A 20854-nucleotide genomic window follows, 5' to 3' on the forward strand; every position below is an offset into this window, starting at 1 on the left:
GCCATTTCAGATTTGTAGAGAGAAAAAAGGTCTTAAAATAATAATAATCCTTGGATTTGATATAGCGCCTTATCATGTGTTTGAGACGTCTCAAGCGCTTCACAGAATATATAGTAAAGTGGATTGACTGTGTTTTTTGTGGGCGAAACGCAGCAGCCAATTGCACACTGCGGTATCCCACAGGCAGTCATGGTTTGAATGACCAAATTATTATTGTTAATAAAATATGAATATGACAGAATATAAAATGAACATTTTAAATGCTTTTAAATAAAATTATGCTTTTAGCAATAAAATAAGACAACTTTTTAAATAACAAAACAGTAGTTTTAAGTTGACACAATTATTAGAGGATAGAATAATAAGTTAGGCTTTAAACGCAAAACTGATCATCTAAAGAGCAGTACCTTTTGAAACCATAACAGTATCTTGTCTAAGAAGAGTAATACAATTTTAATAAAATACTATATTGAAGACTTCAATTATTTTCTATTGTAACAGAGACCCCATTGTGAAACAATCTGAATCTTCTACATAAGCAAGTAAACATTATAGTTAAAGTGCAGTGTGTGGAGACATTACTATGCTGTAAGTGAATTTATATCATTGACAAATTATTGAAGACCTGGAGTGCAGAGTCAAACATACTTTTACAGCCATTATATTTAGGTTATTCTGGCAAGCCACAGCAAATTCAAATAGGAAATACATTTTTCATTAAATATTCTCTAATAATTCTTAATTATTTTTCACTTTCTTCAGTGCTCCCAGGCTTGATGTTTGTGGGCGGATCTGGAAAGGTATCTGTGTTTTGGATGTTGATTCTGCTCTGGTCATCCACTTTTTTGATGGCCTCCTGGATGGTTTGTTGATCTCCCAGAAATATATGTGGTTTAACAGCCCTAAGGTTTTCATCTAACTCCAAGAGCAATGGCACGCAGGTAGGCATAGTCACACTGATTATCTGATCATCTTGGATACCTGAGGAAAAACAGACAGAAGTTCAAAGTTAGAGAGTGGCCATTTTAAAGCTTCTGGTCTCTGCAACTCTCTGCCCAAATCCCAGCACATTGGGCCTTCCCTCCGCCTTGCCCCCTCCTTCCCCCTCCTCAGGTCGTGTCTGAAGATCTTCCTCTTCGGCTGTGCCAACGGTCACCTTCACCCTCCACCCAGCTCGGCGTTGTGTTCTGCCACTGCGTGAGGGGCACTATATCAACGCAGGTTCTCGTTGTTCTCTCCCTGCCTTCAAAACCATCATAGAATCACACAACTGGGCTTCTGGTCACCCTTATACTCCTCTTCTACCCTCCCTGTTCAATTGTCATCATTGTCATAGTAAGGAACTCCAACGTCAAAGGTGCTGCATAAACCCAAGTTATGGTTTCAATGCCCATTTATGATTTTCATCTGCTTAAAATTTGAGGGAAACAATTGATGGATCAAGAAGAGGAAACATTTTCAAAGCATTACATTAAAAAATCTATAGTACCAAACAAAGTCTGTTTTAAATGAGCCCTGACAGAACCTGGCAGTTAAATGTTCTCATGCCTTGCAAAGGAGAGCAATTGCTTCACAAACGATCTGCTTGTTTGACAAGACCTTTTCCTATTAATGTGAGGAATATAAAAAAATTATATCACCATGTAAATACCAAAACAAACAACAAGGCAACTACAACATGATGCAGTCAAACAAGTGCAAACAAAACTCAGCTGTGATGCATTACCTTCCAGTTTCAATATTTGTACTTTAAAGAAAAACATAACCCAATTAACTTTGCTACGTTTGATTGTCAATTAGTGTTTACTTGCACTTTGGGAAAACAAGGAAAAACATACAATGTTCTTTTGACCCTCACCCCCTCAAAATTATATCAAGTCTTAACACTAGATTAAAACAGTGTGTTGACTTTTCGTACTTTTGACTTTTAACTGTTGTTACGATTCCTTCAATTGACTGTTGCATACACATTCATGACAACACAAGCATGACATTCAAAGAAGAAAAACAGCAATTTGTGCAGTTCAAAGTTAAAAAGTCGTTCGCATCGTCTCCAAAATAATAGAGAAAATAGATACAAGTAAGAGAGCATACAGGTAGGAATGACGGACTGATAGAGGATACTTACCAGATAAGACCGTAATAGGAACGAGCTGAGGATGGCAACATCTGTAAGTTCTTAGTTCCAAGGATAAAATACAGTTCTGCTGGACCTTTCTAAGAATTATTTGCTAATTTAGCTTTTGAACTTGATTACTATTTTAAATTGGGTTCATTGCTCTATTAATGCCTGTTCTAGAAATTATCAAATGAGCCTACATTTTACTGGTTCAAATTGCCGTTGCCCCAATTTAAAACAATTCAGCCTGTTTCATGCTGAACTCGTGTAGAGGAAAGAATGCTACACAGAAACGTGTCGCAGTATCTCATCAGAACCTGGTGAATTTGTCCGGGTACATCAATTGCCTAATGGCAATCTGCACAATGAATTTTAGTGACAAAAAAATGCTGTACTAAAGTTCACGTTTATTCCAACAGCAACACAGAATAAAATAAACCATGCATTTGATACAGCACCTTATCACGTCCTTGCGACGTCTGAAAATGCTTCACAGAATATACCGTAAAGTGTATTAACTGTATATATTGTGGGCGAAATATAACAATGATGAACATAAGAGAGAAAATAACACGTTACGTTACCAAGAATACCACTGTCCTCTTAAATGCAATTGAAGCAGAACTAATGCTATAAATAGGTGTCCTCTTGGCTCAGTTGGTAGAATCTTACCTCTGAGTTTGCCTGTTCTGGGTGCAAGTCTCAAATCAGGACATTGAGCTCATAATCTTGACTGCCATTGCAATAAGCACTGGATTTTCAATGGTGCTATCCTTCAGATAGGACTTTTAACCAAAATGCCATATGCCTGTTTGAAAAGATTAGGAAGCTTCTCCTGGTGTCCTGGCTAACCATCCTCCAGTTAAATTGTTCACTCACTTCACGTGGGACATTGCTGTGCGCAAACTGACAGCTCCTTTTCGCCTAAAAATACAGATCCGAAAAAGCTCCGAGATGTTTAATCAATGCGATAAGGTGTCATACAAAAATCCTGTGATTATTATTGTCAGTGTTATGATCAAGCCAAAGAGGCAAGTCCATTTTGGGCATTTAAAAAAAAACTTACCAGGATCTTCATTAAACTCATACCATGGCGAAATGCATTCTGAATCATACAATTTCATTGCTATATATTCCAAATGTATTAAAGTGTTCTGAACTTGCCTGTTTACTGAGTGCGTACATCTTTATTGCTTTGATGTTGCTGAATTTTATTAAGCTGTATCTCGGAGTGGAGCCAGAGAGAAAAAAAACACTCGTTTCATAGAGCATTTAAAAAACAAAATGCTTTAAATGAGGCAAAATGTTGCCTTGTATTTGCTTGCTTTTAATAAGACATAAAAGGTTAGTTTTTTTTTAAGGAAAGAACTGCATCCCATCACCTGATACCAGTCAGGTATAACATACTATATATGGTATTGTCACCAGTATAGATTTCAGGACTGCTATAACATCCAGCGATGGTTGAATAAATACTGAAGGTACTGAATTATTAAAGCTCTTATAATGCTGACAGCACAAATGCAAATGTTTCTCCTAACACTTATTCACAGTCAAAACTGCTTGTGCAACTAAAAATTATACTTTGTATATATTCAACCTGCCCGATGGTGGTGGTGATGGTGGGGACGGTAAGAAAGAGAGCGAAGTTGTCTCTTGTGCAAGTCTCATTATGGAGTTTCGTTCCGTTAAGAGTTTCGTTAGAGCCCCTTCTGGAAGACTTCAAATGTAGAACTAGACATATCCCGAGCAGCGATGTGGGCCACCCCTTTGACAGCACTGCATGTTCTACTGGTTTTGCAGTCTGGAAAGTGTCAGCTGTCAGGCAAAGTCTAATGCTCTCTTACAAAAGTTGATCAATTTGGGCCACAGATGGAGTCTAACTTTTATAGGCACAGGCATTTCCCCTGGTATATTTGGTTAAATATTTGGCTCATCAGCAGGTCTTACTGGGGCAAACCAGTCAATGGGGGCAGAGATTTTTCCCATTCAGCTATGGTAACCACGCAAGCCGTAGCCCTAATGGGTAATGTTGATCTTTGCTTGAGAAGTTCTTGAGCGAAGGCAAGTGCATAAATTCAAAGCCCCGATGAAGATAAATTAGCCAGCCACCAGGTTCCTGCTGTTACTAACTCAAGGAGCTAAATCAATGAAGGGTTTCCAATCCTTATAGAGTAAATTTTGGTGAATAACACCACAGTCTGACTTGTCATCAGTTATCAGATCTTGTCGGGCCTGAACCTAGCATATTTATCTTCCCACTTTCTGTCCAATTCAGCTTGCATCTCGCAGTGACAATCTGATCTCTATCCATTCCTCTGATCAACAAAGAAGAAACTTTCACACTGGATATCCTGCAATAAAAATTCTTTCAAGTCGGGAGGACTTCTCGATACACACTGTAGGCAACACAAGGGGAAGCCAAATGGAGTTATTCATCTTATATTGCAAAGATACAGTAACAACAAATGTAATTACTCCACCTTTTTAATATAAAAGAATCTCTAAAAACACTTGAAAATAGGCTGAACCAAGCAGCTTCAAAGATAATAATACTAATCCTTGCATTTGATATCGCGCCATATCATGTCGTCGAGACGTCTCAAAGCACTTCACAGATTATACTGTAAAGTAGATTGACTGTATATTTTGTGGGCGAAACACGACAGCCAATTGCACACAGCAGGGTCCCACTCACAGTCCTGGATTGAGTAACCAAATTACTATCCTTTTTATTTTTTTAAAAGGGATTATTACCCCTTTGACAATAAAGATCTTGGGCAAAGGCAGAATTGCGGAGATATAGTGATGTGTTAGAATTGTCTGGAATGGAAGATAAAAGCTAAGACAATGGAGGAGAATGGAGTGACCTGAAGTGTTAAAGGCAGCGGAGAGATTGAGGGGTTGTAAGTCATGCCTGAGACGCTCAATGTTATTGGTGACTCGGGGCAATCTCTGCTGAGGGCAGGTTGAAAAATCTGGTACTGCAAGGCCTCAAATCCAAAAGTAAAAGTAAAAAGCAACGAATCTCTGCAATGCACTGCACAAGTCCATTCTTTGTCTAATTATTCAATGTCAGTCTAATGGTGGAGGAAATCCGTCCGTGCAAATACAGTACTCCTATTGCCCTCTGGTGACAGAAATTGGACACTGCTTTTCCAAGTAAGGAAGGTCAGAATGATCACTCTTCACAGACCTGCATGTGTTAGTCCTTTGACTGACACTTTCATGGCCTGACAACAGTGTGCAAAGCAAGACGAACTTCACCATGACACGTCCAAAGCAGCCAACTGAGGTACAGGTAAGGTAGAACGATCATTTCAATTGAATGGAGTTGGCACACCCAACGGATTATTTCCATGGAACAGAACGTAAGGTAAACAGATCTTGCACTATTTTAATTTTGCAGACTAAATATTTAAATCGCAGCGTTTATGATGTAAACTGTACATGCTCCAATGCTGGAACTTACACCGTGGGCAACATTCTATTTATGCTTTGGCTCAAAGTAATTTTTGCTGTAAGCTTAAACAGGTTTTCCATCAATTTCAGGCACGGGGTGAACAAACAATCTCCATATCTTGTTTCTTCCCACTTCGTTCCCGTTAACCCTGCAAGTCAAAACAACTAACGGTATGGATGGTTCTAGCTGGACAAGCAGCGGGTAGCACGCCGGAGAGTGCTTTCAATGGCAAGTTGTGCGATACTTAGCTGATTAGACGCCAGCAGTATCCACCCACACACACACACACACACACATCCTAAGCCTTAGCTCTTGCCAACATGTACCAAATACTAAGTAAGTGGGTGCGTCCCTCCATTCCAGATATGGAAATTTACATGTGTAAGTGGCATACATGGAATTCGGTCTGGTTTTAGATGCTCTTAAGTAAGGCGATGGATTTCCGCACGTGTCAGACACCGAGCTGACCAAACAAAATGGATGTTTTAGATTTTTTTAAACTAAAAAGGACATGTCGTGTCATAAAATATATAAGCCACAAGTAACGACACAGGAAGATTATATTTCAGGAAAAAAAACCTTGTCAGCTGATGTGACCCTGGTTTACCTTGGAAATCTGATCATTCAGTTCCTTGAAGCACAACCAGTTATACCAGTGTTTAAACAAAGAGGCAAAAATAACCTTATTGGACAGAAAACCAAAAAATCCAAATTCAATTGAGCTTTGTGCACGTTTTAAAGGCTGCTATAAAATAATAGTCGGGTGTAACAAAGCTCAATGGGGATATTCTATGGGAATAACACGTGGAATAACACTCCACTATGTAATAAAAAACGTTAAAATTAATACAAGCTACCCGTTAAATTTTATGTATGTGATAAATACTCCATTTGATTAATGTAAATATTATGGTTTACCATTAACTGCTGACTGTCTGGGTATTTCGCTGTTCCTGTATTTCTCATTTATACTGATTTAATATTTAATATTTCCAAAATTATCCAGCTTCCTGCTCTGACAAGAGATTTTGCTCCGCAACTGGATGAGTTTCTGAATGGCCCATTCAAATGTCTACCTTAAAATACTCATGTATACAGTGGAGAGCTGGATATCCACACTAATTGGGCCTGACTCCATTGGGGATATGAAAACAGTGTGGATTTGAGTGCATACAAGTATCTGTGTGTGTACGTGGGTGTCTCGCTCTCTTTCTCTGTACATGTATTTTGTGTCCATCTCTCTCTATTTTACATTCTCTATTCTCTATTCTGTATCAGATCTCTCCATGCCACGCCATTCAATTAAAGTAGAACATCTTGTTACAACGTGGACTTAAAAGCAACTAAATATTTTCACAACGCAAGTAACCACAGCCTGACTCGCTCTGCCTCTGGGCCTCGATCTAGCTAAGAGGTCATGTTCAGTTGGACGTTAAAGATTAGGTGGATGTTAAAGCTCCCAGCAGCCAGTTCCACAAATAGTCATGAGGTGAGTGACCAATGTTTATTTGGGGGAATTGTTGGGCTGGACACTGGGAGAAACTCCCATCTCTTTTCAAATAGTGCCATGGGATCTTTATCATCCACCTGGACAGGCAGGTGTGTAGATACTCTGCTGTAGTTACACGTTTCTTCCACCTTAAGTCTGTTTCAACTTGTGGAGAAAGATTTGAGTACTGATTATGGCATTCCTGAAGGATGCCATACATCAGTTCAAGGTAACAAACAGTTCTTTTACACGCAGTAAGGACATAGTTTGGTTTGTATTATGGCTAGCAATCCACGACTGTTTGTGCACAATTGGCTGCCGCGTTTCGCCCACAAATTCACTTTACAGTATATTCTGGGAAGCACTTTCAGACGTCTCGAAGACATGAAAAGATGCTATATTAAATGCAAGGATAATTATTATTATTATTTAGTTCTATTTTTGAAGCTACGCCTCAGGAAGTGCTAGTTATACTGTATTAGTCAAGTTTGAGAAACACTGGAGACACGAAGACTCAGAATATATATTAACAACGTTTGCTTGGTGTCTGAAGTCAATACATGTTCATTCTCCCTGAAAAAACGCATTTTCAATATAAGATTAGAATATTTATTCATAACCTGAACATGAGCAGGTCAAAAAAGGTCCTGCACTAATGTGCATGTGGCACAGAGCAGCAATCTATTTATAAGAAATATGTTCTTGGCTGTTCGACAATTCTTAAATGTCAAAATGTTTGTGTCATTCTGGCTCAGTGGTTGTACTGTCGCCTCCAAGTCAGAATCTTGTAGGTTCAACATTGGGATAGAAACGCACATAGTCTATGCAGCTCCAATGCAGTGCTGGGGATCTGTTGCGTTGTCAAGGGTGCCATCCTTCGCCTGGTAAACCCAGGCTCCGTCTTCCTGTTCAGGCGGACGTTAAAGATCCCGCGGCACTTATCGAAAAGGGAATGTAGTTTTTCCTGGTGTCCTGACCAACAATCCCCCCCAAATAATACTGGTCATTTGTTTCATGGCTGTTGTAAAACATTGCTGTGCGGAATTGGGCTTTGGGATGTCCTCCCGACGTGAAAGGTGCTGTACCAAATGCAGGGCTTATTAATTTTAAAAGGTCCCTGCCGTGACAATTCTGTGACTTGGACAATCCGACGACGCGGTTTGGAGAAGGCTTCTATAAAGACCACATAGAATTAGTTATCTCGATTGAAAACTACCTTGGCCACAGAAAGCAGAAGGTAGTAGTAATGATAATAATAATCTTTGCATTTGATACAGCGCCTTATCTCATCTTCAAGATGGCTCAAAGCGCTTCACAGAATATACTGTAAAGTGAATTGACTGTATATTTTGTGGGCAGAAAACAGTAGACAATTGCGTACAGCAGTGTCCCACAAACAGTCATGGATTGAAGTGACCAATTTATTATTATTATTTTTTTTCAAGGAATTATTACCCCGGAAAAGCGATCCGTTAATCAACTAACAACCAGGTTCCTTCTTACTGCTAAGTAAACAGAGGCACTTGGAGTAAGGAAACTTGCCCAACACCCTGCAAGGAATCGAACCCAGGTCTCTCGCTTGCGAGGCGAGTGCTCTAACCACTGAGCTGTAGGACTCCACAACAGTAATAAACCGTAACAGTAATAAACGGTCAAAACTCAGTTTGGCAGCAGTGACTTGCAGAGCTCTTGCAAGTCTTTAATTGGAGCCCTTATCCATTACATTGGCTGCATCCAGGGACTATTATAATAGGAAATGTCTCATAAAATTAACCCATATGTTGCTGGGAATACAGAATGACAAAAAATTAAATGAAGAAAAAAAATGGGTTGGCCACAGATCATAAGTAAGTATGTTTTGAGACTTTCCTGTACACCAGGCAAAGTTATAGCTGCTATTTAGTCTTCTCCGAGAGAGTTGAGTGTACTTTTCTGAGCAGAACAAAATGTCAAGACACAATTTGATTGGATGTCTGGGAGGTTAGTTCCGGTACATTAATTCAGTCCAAAACCCGATGAATAGCTGGCCTGTAAGTTGATAAAGCTATTATACTTCAGCAAAATAATTAATATTCATGCCTTAGTTCAATATTTGTGGAGTCCTGTAGCTCAGTGGTTAGAGCACTCGCTTTGCAAGCGAGAGACCTGAGTTCAATTCCAGGCAGAGGGCGAAACCTTGGGCAAGTTTCCTTACTCCACACAGAGCCTAATAATAATCCCTCCAAAACCAAAAACAATAACAAATTGGTCATTTTCAATCTACGACTGTTTGTGGGACATTGCTGTGCGCAATTGGCTGCCGCGTTCGCTCACAAATATACAGTCAATTCACTTTACAGTGTGTTCTGTGAAGCGCTTTGGGACGTCCTCCCGACGTGAAAAGTGCTACTTCAAATGCAAAGATTATTATTATTAATATGCAGGCACCAGAATTTTAGGTGCATTGTGTATCAAATATAAAGGTGATACAAAGAATGAGTGCATCCCCTCCAAAATGGTTGCCTTAATTTTCTTTCCTTTCCCCACCGACAATTGTGTTGTGGTTAGTTGTGCGATCGAGAATTTGCATTTGACGTCAATGACAATTTTAGCATCACATTGCACAGGAAGAATGTTACAAGGTGACCTTAGATTAGGTTTTTAATAGCATCCATTGACACAGACAATTATAACGAGGTAATAGTCCTGTTTTCTATATAACATTGCCATTGTCATAAGTCTTTGATCATTCTCCTACAAAGAGTCACAAGCACTTCACAGGATCTCCTTCCTATGAAGCGCATCGAGACGTCCTACTGATGTGAAAATGTAAGAATGTATATCTGTACCAAAATGTAAGAAATATTTTTATTATTATTACAATTATACTCTTCGTCTTGAAACCATGCACAAGTTAGTACTATTTCTTTTGAAATTTCATGGGATTTGTCAGACAGATCGCAGATAAAAATGGAAGGTCGACAGAAGCAGTAATGTTCACTTTTAAGCATTTCGCCCACAAAATATACAGTCAATTCACTTTACAATATATTCTGTGAAGTGCTTTGAGACGTCTCGAAGACGTGATAACAACAACAACAACAAAATTACATTTGTAAAGCGCCTTTCACGTCGGGAGGATGTCCCAAGGCGCTGGACAGACAGTTACTTTATAATAAAATAGTTATAGATAAGCACTATATCAAATGCAAGGATTATTATTATTATTTTAAGACCTTTCCTCCCTACAAATCTGAAGTGGCTCATTTCCGATTTGTAGGGAACCCAATCCTCACTATGTTTCCTGTTCTCTCTGTTGGAATCCAATTTTGTTCCATCCTCTCCTGAAGGTGAAGAATTTAATGAAGCAGTTTCGTGCGACAAAAATTGGCAGCATTCTGGTACAGGAAGTAGGACACCTTACATCCTAGACCCAAAACACGCAAGCCAATTGTTTGGAGTCCAGATTAGTTAATAGGTAACTCTCAACAGAGACTCTGATCTACATGGCTCAGGAACCACAGAACACTTCTATATACTTGAGGAGAGTCAACTGTACCTTCCCTTTCCCGAGTGACATTGGTGGTGACCTGAAGACCCATTTCTTTAGGATAGGGAGAAAGCTAAAATGGTCGACCTGTGTCGTTGGGTTGCCACCAATTTCATTTCCTGTTTAACATCAAACAGGGAGTGAATTCGTTGGCGGCCGCGTGACCATTTTAGCACAAAAACCGGACGGCCGACAGGAAGTGAGTGCACAGTGTTACAACTGATTGCCTATTATAAAGAAGCACGTTATAATGGGGCTGACATTTGACGTCCTGGCTGTGGAATTACCCAGGATTTCTGTTTTGAGGCTCAAGTGTACTCCTCCACTTTCATTTCAATTGCTCCCTCCCCTCTCCTCGAAATGTTCCAAACGACCAAGCAAGGCCAGACCACTATATAAAAGGTAAAATGGGTTAATGAAGTCAAGGGTACCCTGTGTGAGGGGAACTATATACGTGCAAGTTGTTGCTGTTGTAAACCCTGACCCAATACTCTCCAACATGCCAAGGCAGGCGATAAAGAGGGACCAGGATCAGGTTTGTGAAAAGCATTTTGAGGATAGACACGAGGAAGCTTCTCTTTACACAGACGGCAACATAACAGCCCGAAGGATGGGCAAGACAAGACATTGTACTTACTTACGAAGCAGGTTGATGATACAGTGGAAAGACAATAGGGTTGATATTTTGGAAGCATTAGATCAAGTTGATTAAATAGCTCAAAGGGTGTTCTTCATCTGTACCTCTTGTACTGTGCTAAACATTTTTAATACCTAACTGCTAGTTGTGGGAAGGTGGCTTAGAAAATGATTTTGCTTTCAATTTTACAGCTTTTTATGGTAAATGCTTGACGTCTGCTCACTGTCTTCCATGAAAAGAATGCTCACTTGAGATTGTAAAGTAAGGTGTGAAATATGCCCAAGTAGAACTGTGGTCAAATACATTTGTGCACCAGCACACTTTTCTGTTGACCATTTGAAACACAGAATCATAAATTCTTACAGCCCAGAAGGTGGTCATTCGGCCCATTATGCCTGTGCCAGCTCTTGGAAAGAGCTGCCGAACAAGTCCCACTCCCCCGCACTTACCCCATAGCCCTGCAATTTTTTTCATTTTTAAATACATAATGCAACAAAACCTCAACTATAGCACATTACCTTCCAGATGTTTGAGCAGAGCCCTGGTACTGTTCCCATGGGCAGAGATTAGAACCGATTTCCCTTTCTTCACTTCTGGTGCAATTACTTGGTCCCAATAGGGCAGCAGCCTGAAGAGGACATCTTTCAAGCTCTCGGCCGTGGGCAGTTTGTCCTTCGGGATGTCACAATTATTGTATCTGCGATCTTTGTAGATTTCCTTGAAGTATGGATGCGATTCTTTAATAGGAGGAGGGGTGAGATCGAAACTTCTCCTCCAAAGCCTCACCTTCTCTTCTCCATGGTTTAAAGCGAGTTCCTTGCGATTGAGACCTATTAATGCCCCGTAATGGCGTTCGTTAAGCCGCCAAGAGCTCTCCATTGGAACCCATTCCTGGTTCATTTCTTGCAGAATAAACCACGCTGTTTGAATAGATCGGCTCAGAAGAGATGTGAACACAATATCAAACTGAAATCCAGCTTCTTTTAAGAGTTGCCCACACTTCCGGGCTTCTTTTATGCCTTCCTCAGTCAGTTTCTGATCAACCCAGCTACAAAAGCGGTTCTGCTTAGTCCAGGTTCCTTCGCCATGCCTCAGCATAACCAACTTGAATGTTGTCATTGTGAGCAATATATACACATACACACACACACTTCACTTACAGGTTTGAACAACCCCTGTAATACAAAGGAGGAATAAATGTACCTTACGTTCAACGACTTCCCTGCAGCCAGTTAATACAGTAGGTATGAAAATATAGGACACTGAGTTATTTTTAAGAGCGAGTTTCTGATTATTCAAGTGTCAGCAAATTACATACACCCTGCTTGCAGAGTTTGCTATTTTGGATCTGGTCGTGTAAAAGGGCAAAGTGCACACGGTGAGACCAATTTATATACTCGGTGATAAATCAATTATCAGAGAACTCGAGCAAAATAAGCCAAATGCATGGAACACAGCTTGATATGACAATTTTCAATTCAGCTGTTTTAAGAACTATATTTTGTTTTCAGGAAAAGCAAAGTTATTTTTCCTGATTGATATAGTATATACAGAGCTCAGAGTGAACATAAAGCACTTAATTATGACAAAAGCTTAAATTTGGTTTGACGTCTTTCACATCAGGAGGATGGCTCAAAGTGCTTCACAGGTTACACTGTGAAGTGCAGAGACTGTATTTTTTTTAGGTGAAATCTATACCCACATTCAGTGCCTTAGCATGTGTTTACTTAATTAACCCCATGATACTAAGCGGTTAATAGGTTAATACTGCTATGTATTAGACTTGCATAAGTCATATAATATACGATTGCTTGTGGGACATTGTTGTGCGCTCACAAGACACGTCTTGCTCACAAAACAAAGTCACTGTACTTTACATACAATATATCAGGTGAAGCGCTTTGAATCTCGATGACGTGAAGGTGCTACATCAAATCCAAGAGCTAGTATTATAAGTAGGAGTACTTTACACTGGTCAAATCATTCCCTTCACCCCAAGGAATTCGTGAAACAGAGAAATAGGCCAGAAACATAAGCGTTCACAATTAGGGATACCCGTTTTGATTTGTACAAGGCCTGGGTGAGCACAAATTTCCTGCAGCTAAATGTCGGCAAGACAGAATCCTTACTCTTTGGCTCCCGTCAGTGTCTTCTCTCCTGCGGGTCTGAATTTCTCAACCTCCCCTCAGACTCACCAAACCTGTGCGCAACTTAGGCGTCAGGTTCGATCGGCAGCTTTGCCTTCTACGCCACATCCATTCCTTAACCAGGACCTTTTTTCCCACCTCCGTCACATTGTCTGTACCCCACAGCGCAGCCGGAACCGTCATCCATGTCCTTGTCACTTCCCGGCTGGACTATCCCAATGCCCTCCTCGCTGGTCTCCCCAGCTCCACCATACACCAAATACAATTAATTTAAAACTCTGCTGCCTGGTACTCACCCACACAAAACTCCGACCCCCTTCACACCAGTCCTTGCCAGGCTCCACTGGCTCCCAATTACCGAACGGATCGATTTCAATTTCAAGATCGTCTCACTCGTTTCCAAATCCCTCCATGCCCTCGCACCTCCCTACCTCTCCGATTTGCGTACCCCCCACTCCACCGCCTGCTGCCTCCGCTCGACAGCCACTACACTGCTCCCCGAAACTCTGCGCCCCAGAACTCTCTCGCTCAATCCCTCCACCTTGCCCCCTCCAACCCCCACTTTCAAATCCCACCTGAAGACCTTCCTTTTTGATCGTGATTACGGTCAACCTCTCCCCCTGGCTCGGGATCAGTCTCCCCCACTGTCAAGTGCTCTGGGACGCCACATTGCGTGAAGGCCGCTATATAAATGCAGGTTGTTGTTGTTCCATTCTGTGAGTTTTGTCTTTTAATTTAGAGCCAACAGTCCGAGAATCATCTTCAGTCTCCCTTGAACAACCCTCAAAATATCAATGCTGGTTGAAAGGAAAGTGTCTCACAATCATCTGAACACGGATAGATCAACGTCTGCCTTACAGACATTGGAGATGCAATCGAATATTTACTTCAACATTGGTGGTTTGATAACTTTATAGCCACTAGACGCTTTCCAAAATCATACATAAATCCACTTCCTTCTCGACTTTGTTAAGGACACAGCCCTTTGCAACATAAAATAAATGGCATTTCCTGCTTTAATATGCATTGCCCTATATTAAAAGTACATCAGTCGCTTCTCAGCCCATCTGCTTAATCCACCCGCTCTCAAGAAAGACAGGATAACATTTCAGCTGTAAGTAACCATTTTATAAAACTGTTCTGATGAAGCATTACACACAGCATTAACCCATCTTTCACTTCCAGATACAGATTGACTTGCCCCTGTGTATTATACATCCAGTTTCTAGTTCAGATTGCTAAGAGTTTTCACATCTATCTGTTCCCAATACAGCTGCCTAGTTTCCCAATTCTTTTCAGGAAATGTAACTTAACGCATGAAACATTATCAAATGTCTTAGGAATATCTAAATTAATTTTATCCAATGCAGAACCCCCATCCCTAAAAATCTGGAAACCCACAAAAACCTATACTCCAGATTCAGCTATGTTGTCAAGCTATTTCGCCCACAAAATACACAATCAATTCACTTTACAGTATATTCTGTGAAGCACTTTGAGATGTCTCAAAGACGTGATAAGGCGCTATATCAAATGCAAGGATAGGAGTCCTGTCGCTCAGTGGTTAGAGCACTTGCCTCACAAGCGCGAGACCTGGGTTCGATTCCCGGTAGGGCAAAACTTTTCCTTGCTCCACACGCCTAATAATAACCCCTCAAGAAAAAAAAAATAAAATTGGTCATTTCAATCCATGACTGTTTGCGGGACACTGCTGTGTCCAATTGGCTGCTGCGTTTCGCCCACAAATATACAGTCAATTCACTTTACAGTATATTCTGTGAAGCGCTTTGAGACGTCTAGAAGACTGGAAAGCGCTATATCAAATGCAAGGATTATTAGTATTACGTTTCTTTCTGTCTATCATTTCCAGGAACATACAAGGGCTAGGGAAGGTGGAGGGAAATAAAGAGAGGGAATGTATGTGTAAGCAAGGCCCATTTGCAGGTCAAAATCGATCAGTTTAAAGAAACTATTTTCAGCCGAATTTCATTTGCAATTTCCCTAACAATAATCCCTCCAAAAAAAACAAAACAATAATCAATTGGTCATTTTCAACCTACGACTGTGTGTGGGACTTATTCAACGATCAGGATGGAACACACACAGTTTTCCCCAAAAAACACCTCGCTTCAGTGCTGATTTCAGGAATGTGTGATGATCGCACACGTGAACAGGCTCTAAAAATGCAAGAAAATCACATTGCAGATGAGTAACCTAATTAGGGCAATGTGGACCAACCCGTCTCATTGTGCACACATTCCCTGAACTGACAATTAAATGAAACAGGATTCCGTTCCAAGTATCACAATAAATCACACGTTTATATTATTGAACATGAAACAAAAATATCAGATTTGTTGCCTCAATCTGTGAAGGTCCTCTTTGCTTTTTTTTTTTGGAAAAAAAAAAGAGCTCGTTACTGCTTTGCTGGTGTCTGGTTGGTTTTTCTGACATTCCAAAATATTTTTCCGCACTTTGGCAATTCAACTCCTTGCATTTGATAAAAACGCCTTTCGCGCTGTTGCGACGACTCACAGCACTTCCTCATGATTCACTGTGAAGTGAAGTGACTGGTTGTAGGCAAGGCCGGCGGGCCAATTTGCGCACGGGAATGTTCCCGCAACAGTCGGGAAGTGAATGATCAATTTTATACGGGGAATGTTGTCGGCCTGGACACCAGGAGAACTTCCCTTCTCTTTTCAAGCACAGTAGTAACATGGGATCTTTGAACATGCGCCCAAACAGACGGAATGGACTTGAAGGGCAACACCTCCAGCAACGCAGCTCACCCCCCCCATCACTGCACTGGACAACGAGCTCAACGCCCCAACATGGGACGTGCACCCCCACAACCTCCGGACTCCGAAGGCGAGAGCGCTACCAACTGAGGCAGCGGACACCCGACTAAGTGCCTCGAGCCAACTCTTTCCCTCTCACCCTTCAACGACCGACTTAATATTTCTCTATTCAACTACATTTTGGGGGCACCTCACACTGGCCCCAACCCACCCACACCCCCACCCACACACCCACACCCCCCACCCACCCACTCACACACACCCCACCCCCCACCCACTCACACACACCCCACCCACACACACACACCCCACCACCCACCCCACCCACACACCCACACCCCACCCCCCACCACCCCACCCACTCACACACACACACCCCACCCCCCACCCACTCACACACACCCCACCCCCCCACCCACCCACTCACACACCACCCCACCCCCCCACCACCCACCCACACACACACCCCCCACCCCACCCCACTCACACACACCCACCCTCCACCACCCACCCACACACACATACACCCACACACACACACCCAGACACACCCACACCCCACCCACACCCCCCCACAGACACACCCCACCCCCCCACCACCCACCCACCCACACACACACCCACAGACACACCCACACCCTCACCCACACACACACCCCCCCACACACACACCCCCACCCCCCACACACACCCCCACACACACACATATATATATACAAATTTTATACAGCAAATAATTTTTTTTCTGTGAAGCACATTGAGATGTCCCAATGCCCCGATAAGGCGCTGCACAAAACCCCGGACTATCACTATTGGAATAACAGATCCGACCATCTTCATCGGCTAAACCCCCCACAGGGCCCGTCCCCCCTCTCCCCCCCACAGGGCCCGTCCCCCCTCTCCCCCCCACAGGGCCCGTCCCCCCTCTCCCCCCCACAGGGCCCGTCCCCCTCTCCCCCCACAGGGCCCGTCCCCCCCTCCGGTCCCCAGTCCCCCCCCCGGTCCCCCGTCCCCCCCCCCCGTCCCCCTGTCCCCCCCCCGGTCCCCGTCCCCCCGGTCCCCGGTCCCCTGTCCCCCTCCCAGTCCGGTCCCGGTCCCCCTGTCCCCCCCCCCCGGTCCCCCTGTCCCCCCCCCCCGGTCCCCCTGTCCCCCCCCAGTCCCCTCCCCAGTCCCCTGTCCCCCCAGTCCCCCCCGGTCCCCCCCCGGTCCCTTGTCCCCCCCGGTCCCCCGGTTCCCCCCACAGGTACCTTCTCTCTCTCTCTCTCTCTCCGGACACCGCCGCTACAATGTATTATTGCCGAACAATCGCTCCCGCTCTGACCAATCAGCGGCCGCGCTTCACTTCCTGTCCGACCGACGCCGCCCCCCCTCGACCAATCGCAAACCGGACAGTGGGCGGGGCCTGCCTGAGGAGCATCCAATGAGAGCGCGAGTTGTGTGAGGCGGGTCCCGCCCCCTCCTCCTCCAGCTGATGCTCAGGGTCCACTCACACACACACACACACACCCCCTGTGGGAGGGTCTGGGGTCAGGTCCATCCATGGCCTGACCCCCCCCTCCTTATCTCTCTGACCCCCCCCCCCCACCACCCCCCCCCCGACCCGCCCGCTCCCTCCATGTCCCCCCCCACCCCCGACCCGCCCGCTCCCTCCATGTCCCCCCCCCACCCGCCCGCTCCCTCCATGTCCCCCCCCACCCGCCCGCTCCCTCCATGTCCCCCCCACCCCCCCGACCCGCCCGCTCCCTCCATGTCCCCCGCCCGCCAGCCCGACCCGCCCGCTCCCTCCATGTCCCCCCCCGACCCGCCCGCTCCCTCCGTGTGCCCCGCCCGCCAGCCCGACCCGCCCGACCGTCAGCGCCCAGGCTTTCAGCCTCCCACCCTCTGGGACCCCCATCCCACGGTCCCTTGGCCTCGCTTCCTCCCTCGCCTCCTTCAGGGCCGGTCTGCCTCACGACCCTCCTCTTCGACCGTGCCTTCGGTCGCCCTCCCACCTCTCTGCCTTCCCTCACCCCTGCCCCACCCCTTCCCCCCAACGCTCGGGTCCTGACCACTGACTGTCCAGCGCCTTGGGACGTCCTCCCGACGTGAAAGGCGCTCTATATAAATGTAATTTTGTTGTTGTTGTTGTTGTTAACGGATGCAAAGAGAATAGGATGGTAATAATGATAGTTATTGCAACTATAATAACTTATAATCACTGGAGACGTGATAAGGCGTTGTGTCAAGTGCAAGGATTAATCAATCAATTAATCTGATATTAGCTCCTGATCATGTCATCATTCTTCCACAAAAATACGGTCCGTTCGCTTTACACTTTGACCGTGATTACATACATGAAACAATTCAGAAATTTTAATTCGCTAAATGACGGTGAACTTTGCGACTGGAACCACTGGTGCAATTTCATTTGTTCATTCAATAACAATAATAATATGGCACCTTATCACACCTTCGAGACGTCTCAAAGCGCTTCACAGAATATACTGTCGAATGAACTGACTGTATATTTTATGGGCAAAACGCGGCACAGCAATCATCTGATAAACAGTCGTGGATTGAGTGACTGAATTATTATTTTATTTATTTGATTTTGGATGCGATTGACTCTTTTTTAAAGAAAAGTGTATTCCCACCAAAAACTGTGCAGAGCCTCTCTCCTCTTCAATGCACAGCTTTTCCCGAAGTCTGTCTGCCGTCAAAACAGCATCCCATTGCATTGTATATAATACATATTTTTTTAAATGGTCGTTAACTTCATGACTGTTTGTTGGTCTGTTTGCTGTGTGCAGTTGGGCTGCTGCGTTTGCACACACACACACACACACACAAACACAAAAATGCGGTCACTGCAATGCAGGATATCCTGTTCAGTGGTTAAGGACGACCTCCCAAAGTGAAGGAGCTTTAATAATAATAATATTCCTTACATTTGATACAGCGCCTTATCACATCTTCAAGACGTCTCAAAGCGCTTCACAGGATATACTGTAAAGTGAATTGACTTTGTGGGCGAAACGCAGCAGCCAATTGCGCACAGCAGCGTCCCACAAACAGTCATTGATTGGGAAAATGTAGAGATTATTGTTGCAATTAGAGTTGACACTAAGCCAGTTCTTAACTGCCAGGGCTGATTTTTGGACTGTTTTGCCGACAGTGGCAGAGCCAGATTTTGTATCCAGGTGGGGTGGGGCAGGTTTGGGCGGTTGGGGGCGGGCAATGGGACATTAGTGGCGGCAACTTCGTGTCACTTTCTGCACGGCCTGCTCCGCGTCCCCCGCCCCACCCGCTCCACCATTGGCGGGAGAGCCTTCAGCCACTCTGCCCCCAACCTCTGGAATTCCATCCCCCAATCACTCCGCCTCGCCCCCTCCTTAGCCTCCTTCAAGTCCCGCCTCAAGAGTCTCCACTTCGACCATGCCATCAGCCACCCCCTTCCCCTCCCCTCCCCCCAACCCCCGACCCCAACTCGGGTCTGAAGTGCTGTTCACTGTCCAGCGACTTGGGACGTCCTCCCGACGTGAAAGGCGCCATACAAATGTAATCTTGTTGTTGCTTCACACCTCCCACTCCACCTCTCTTCCCACTGCTCTCATGAGGTTCTACAAGGCACAAGGCAGTACAGAGAGCAACAGGAAGAGGGCTCGAGCAGGAGGTACGAGTAAAGTAATCGTGAATTAGTAACTGTCTACCTATAATTAGAGCTGCAGATTTATCACGGTGGTAAAAATGTCCCGGATACCGAAATTTTTCTGTTTGTCCATGACTTTTTCTTTGTGTCCATGATTCTAAATAAAGTGCAATGAGAAACAGAAACTGGGGGAGAGCGATGATTGACAGGGATCAATAGAGAAGTTCTGGTCCCACTTCCCACTCTACAATAACAACCACAAATTGCATTTAGCGATGGTTGATAACCAGCTTCAGTTGGTGCATGAGGAACTAATAAACAAGAGTTGTTAGAATATCGTACAATGTGACATTTTCTGTTGACGATAGAGGGAAAATCTTCTATACGCAGTTTGCACATAGCCTGCCATTTCTTAACATCTAATTCCTCAAGGATGAAACCAAAACATATTTGTTCTGCGGGTATAGGGTTATTATCACTAATTATCTATATACCTTTGACAACTTATTGTTCCAAAGTACATATGATTTGCATATGATTTGATTGCCTTTTTGAACGAAAACACTATATGCGATTGTTTGAAGTGATGCCATGTCTGAAATATTGTTTCCGCTTAACAGTCGGTGGTATTCAGTGAACAGTCCAAGCAAACAATAGAACAGGGGATATTTCTCGGTTATATCCCAAAGCATGTAAGTGTTCCACAAGTGGACTAGGTGTAATTCATTTGTGAAACGCTATGCTTTCATTTGTAAACTATTTTCTCAGAGTCAGTCTTCAGGTTTCATTCGTCAGAATACAATTCTAACAAAAGATCTTTGACCTCTCTCTCTCTCTCTCCATAGATGCTGCCTGACCTCCTGAGTGTTCCCAGCGACTACTGTTTTTATTTCAGATTTCCAGCATCTGCAGTATTTTGCCTTCAGTTTTCATTCTCTTGGTTACTTCTTTTTTTCTCTTGGGTCAATTGTTTGCTGCTATAAACTCTCAACTGGACTTAAAACATATATAGTATGCTTTTAAAAAGGTCACGCAGTAATTGTA

The 20854-nt window shown here is 43.6% G+C and overlaps 1 protein-coding gene across 2 annotated transcripts; it reads right to left on the minus strand.

The window, feature by feature from the left end:
• Positions 1-278: 278 nt before the first annotated feature.
• bpgm (2,3-bisphosphoglycerate mutase) lies at positions 279-17538 on the minus strand. Of its 2 annotated transcripts, XM_042335861.1 has the most exons (3): positions 17430-17538; positions 11756-12412; positions 279-981 (listed from the first exon to the last, which is right to left on the minus strand). In XM_042335861.1, exons 2-3 carry the CDS (start codon positions 12354-12356, stop codon positions 743-745), a joined length of 840 nt encoding a protein of 279 aa, XP_042191795.1. In that variant the 5' UTR covers positions 12357-12412; positions 17430-17538; the 3' UTR covers positions 279-742. The 2 variants fall into 2 exon arrangements, with proteins under 2 accessions (XP_042191795.1, XP_007902344.1); XM_007904153.2 differs by lacking the exon at positions 17430-17538 and having other exon boundaries at positions 11756-12487.
• Positions 17539-20854: the final 3316 nt, after the last annotated feature.

Source organism: Callorhinchus milii, unplaced genomic scaffold (genome assembly GCF_018977255.1).
Source record: "Callorhinchus milii isolate IMCB2004 unplaced genomic scaffold, IMCB_Cmil_1.0 Scaffold5, whole genome shotgun sequence".
Lineage (NCBI taxonomy): Eukaryota > Metazoa > Chordata > Chondrichthyes > Chimaeriformes > Callorhinchidae > Callorhinchus > Callorhinchus milii.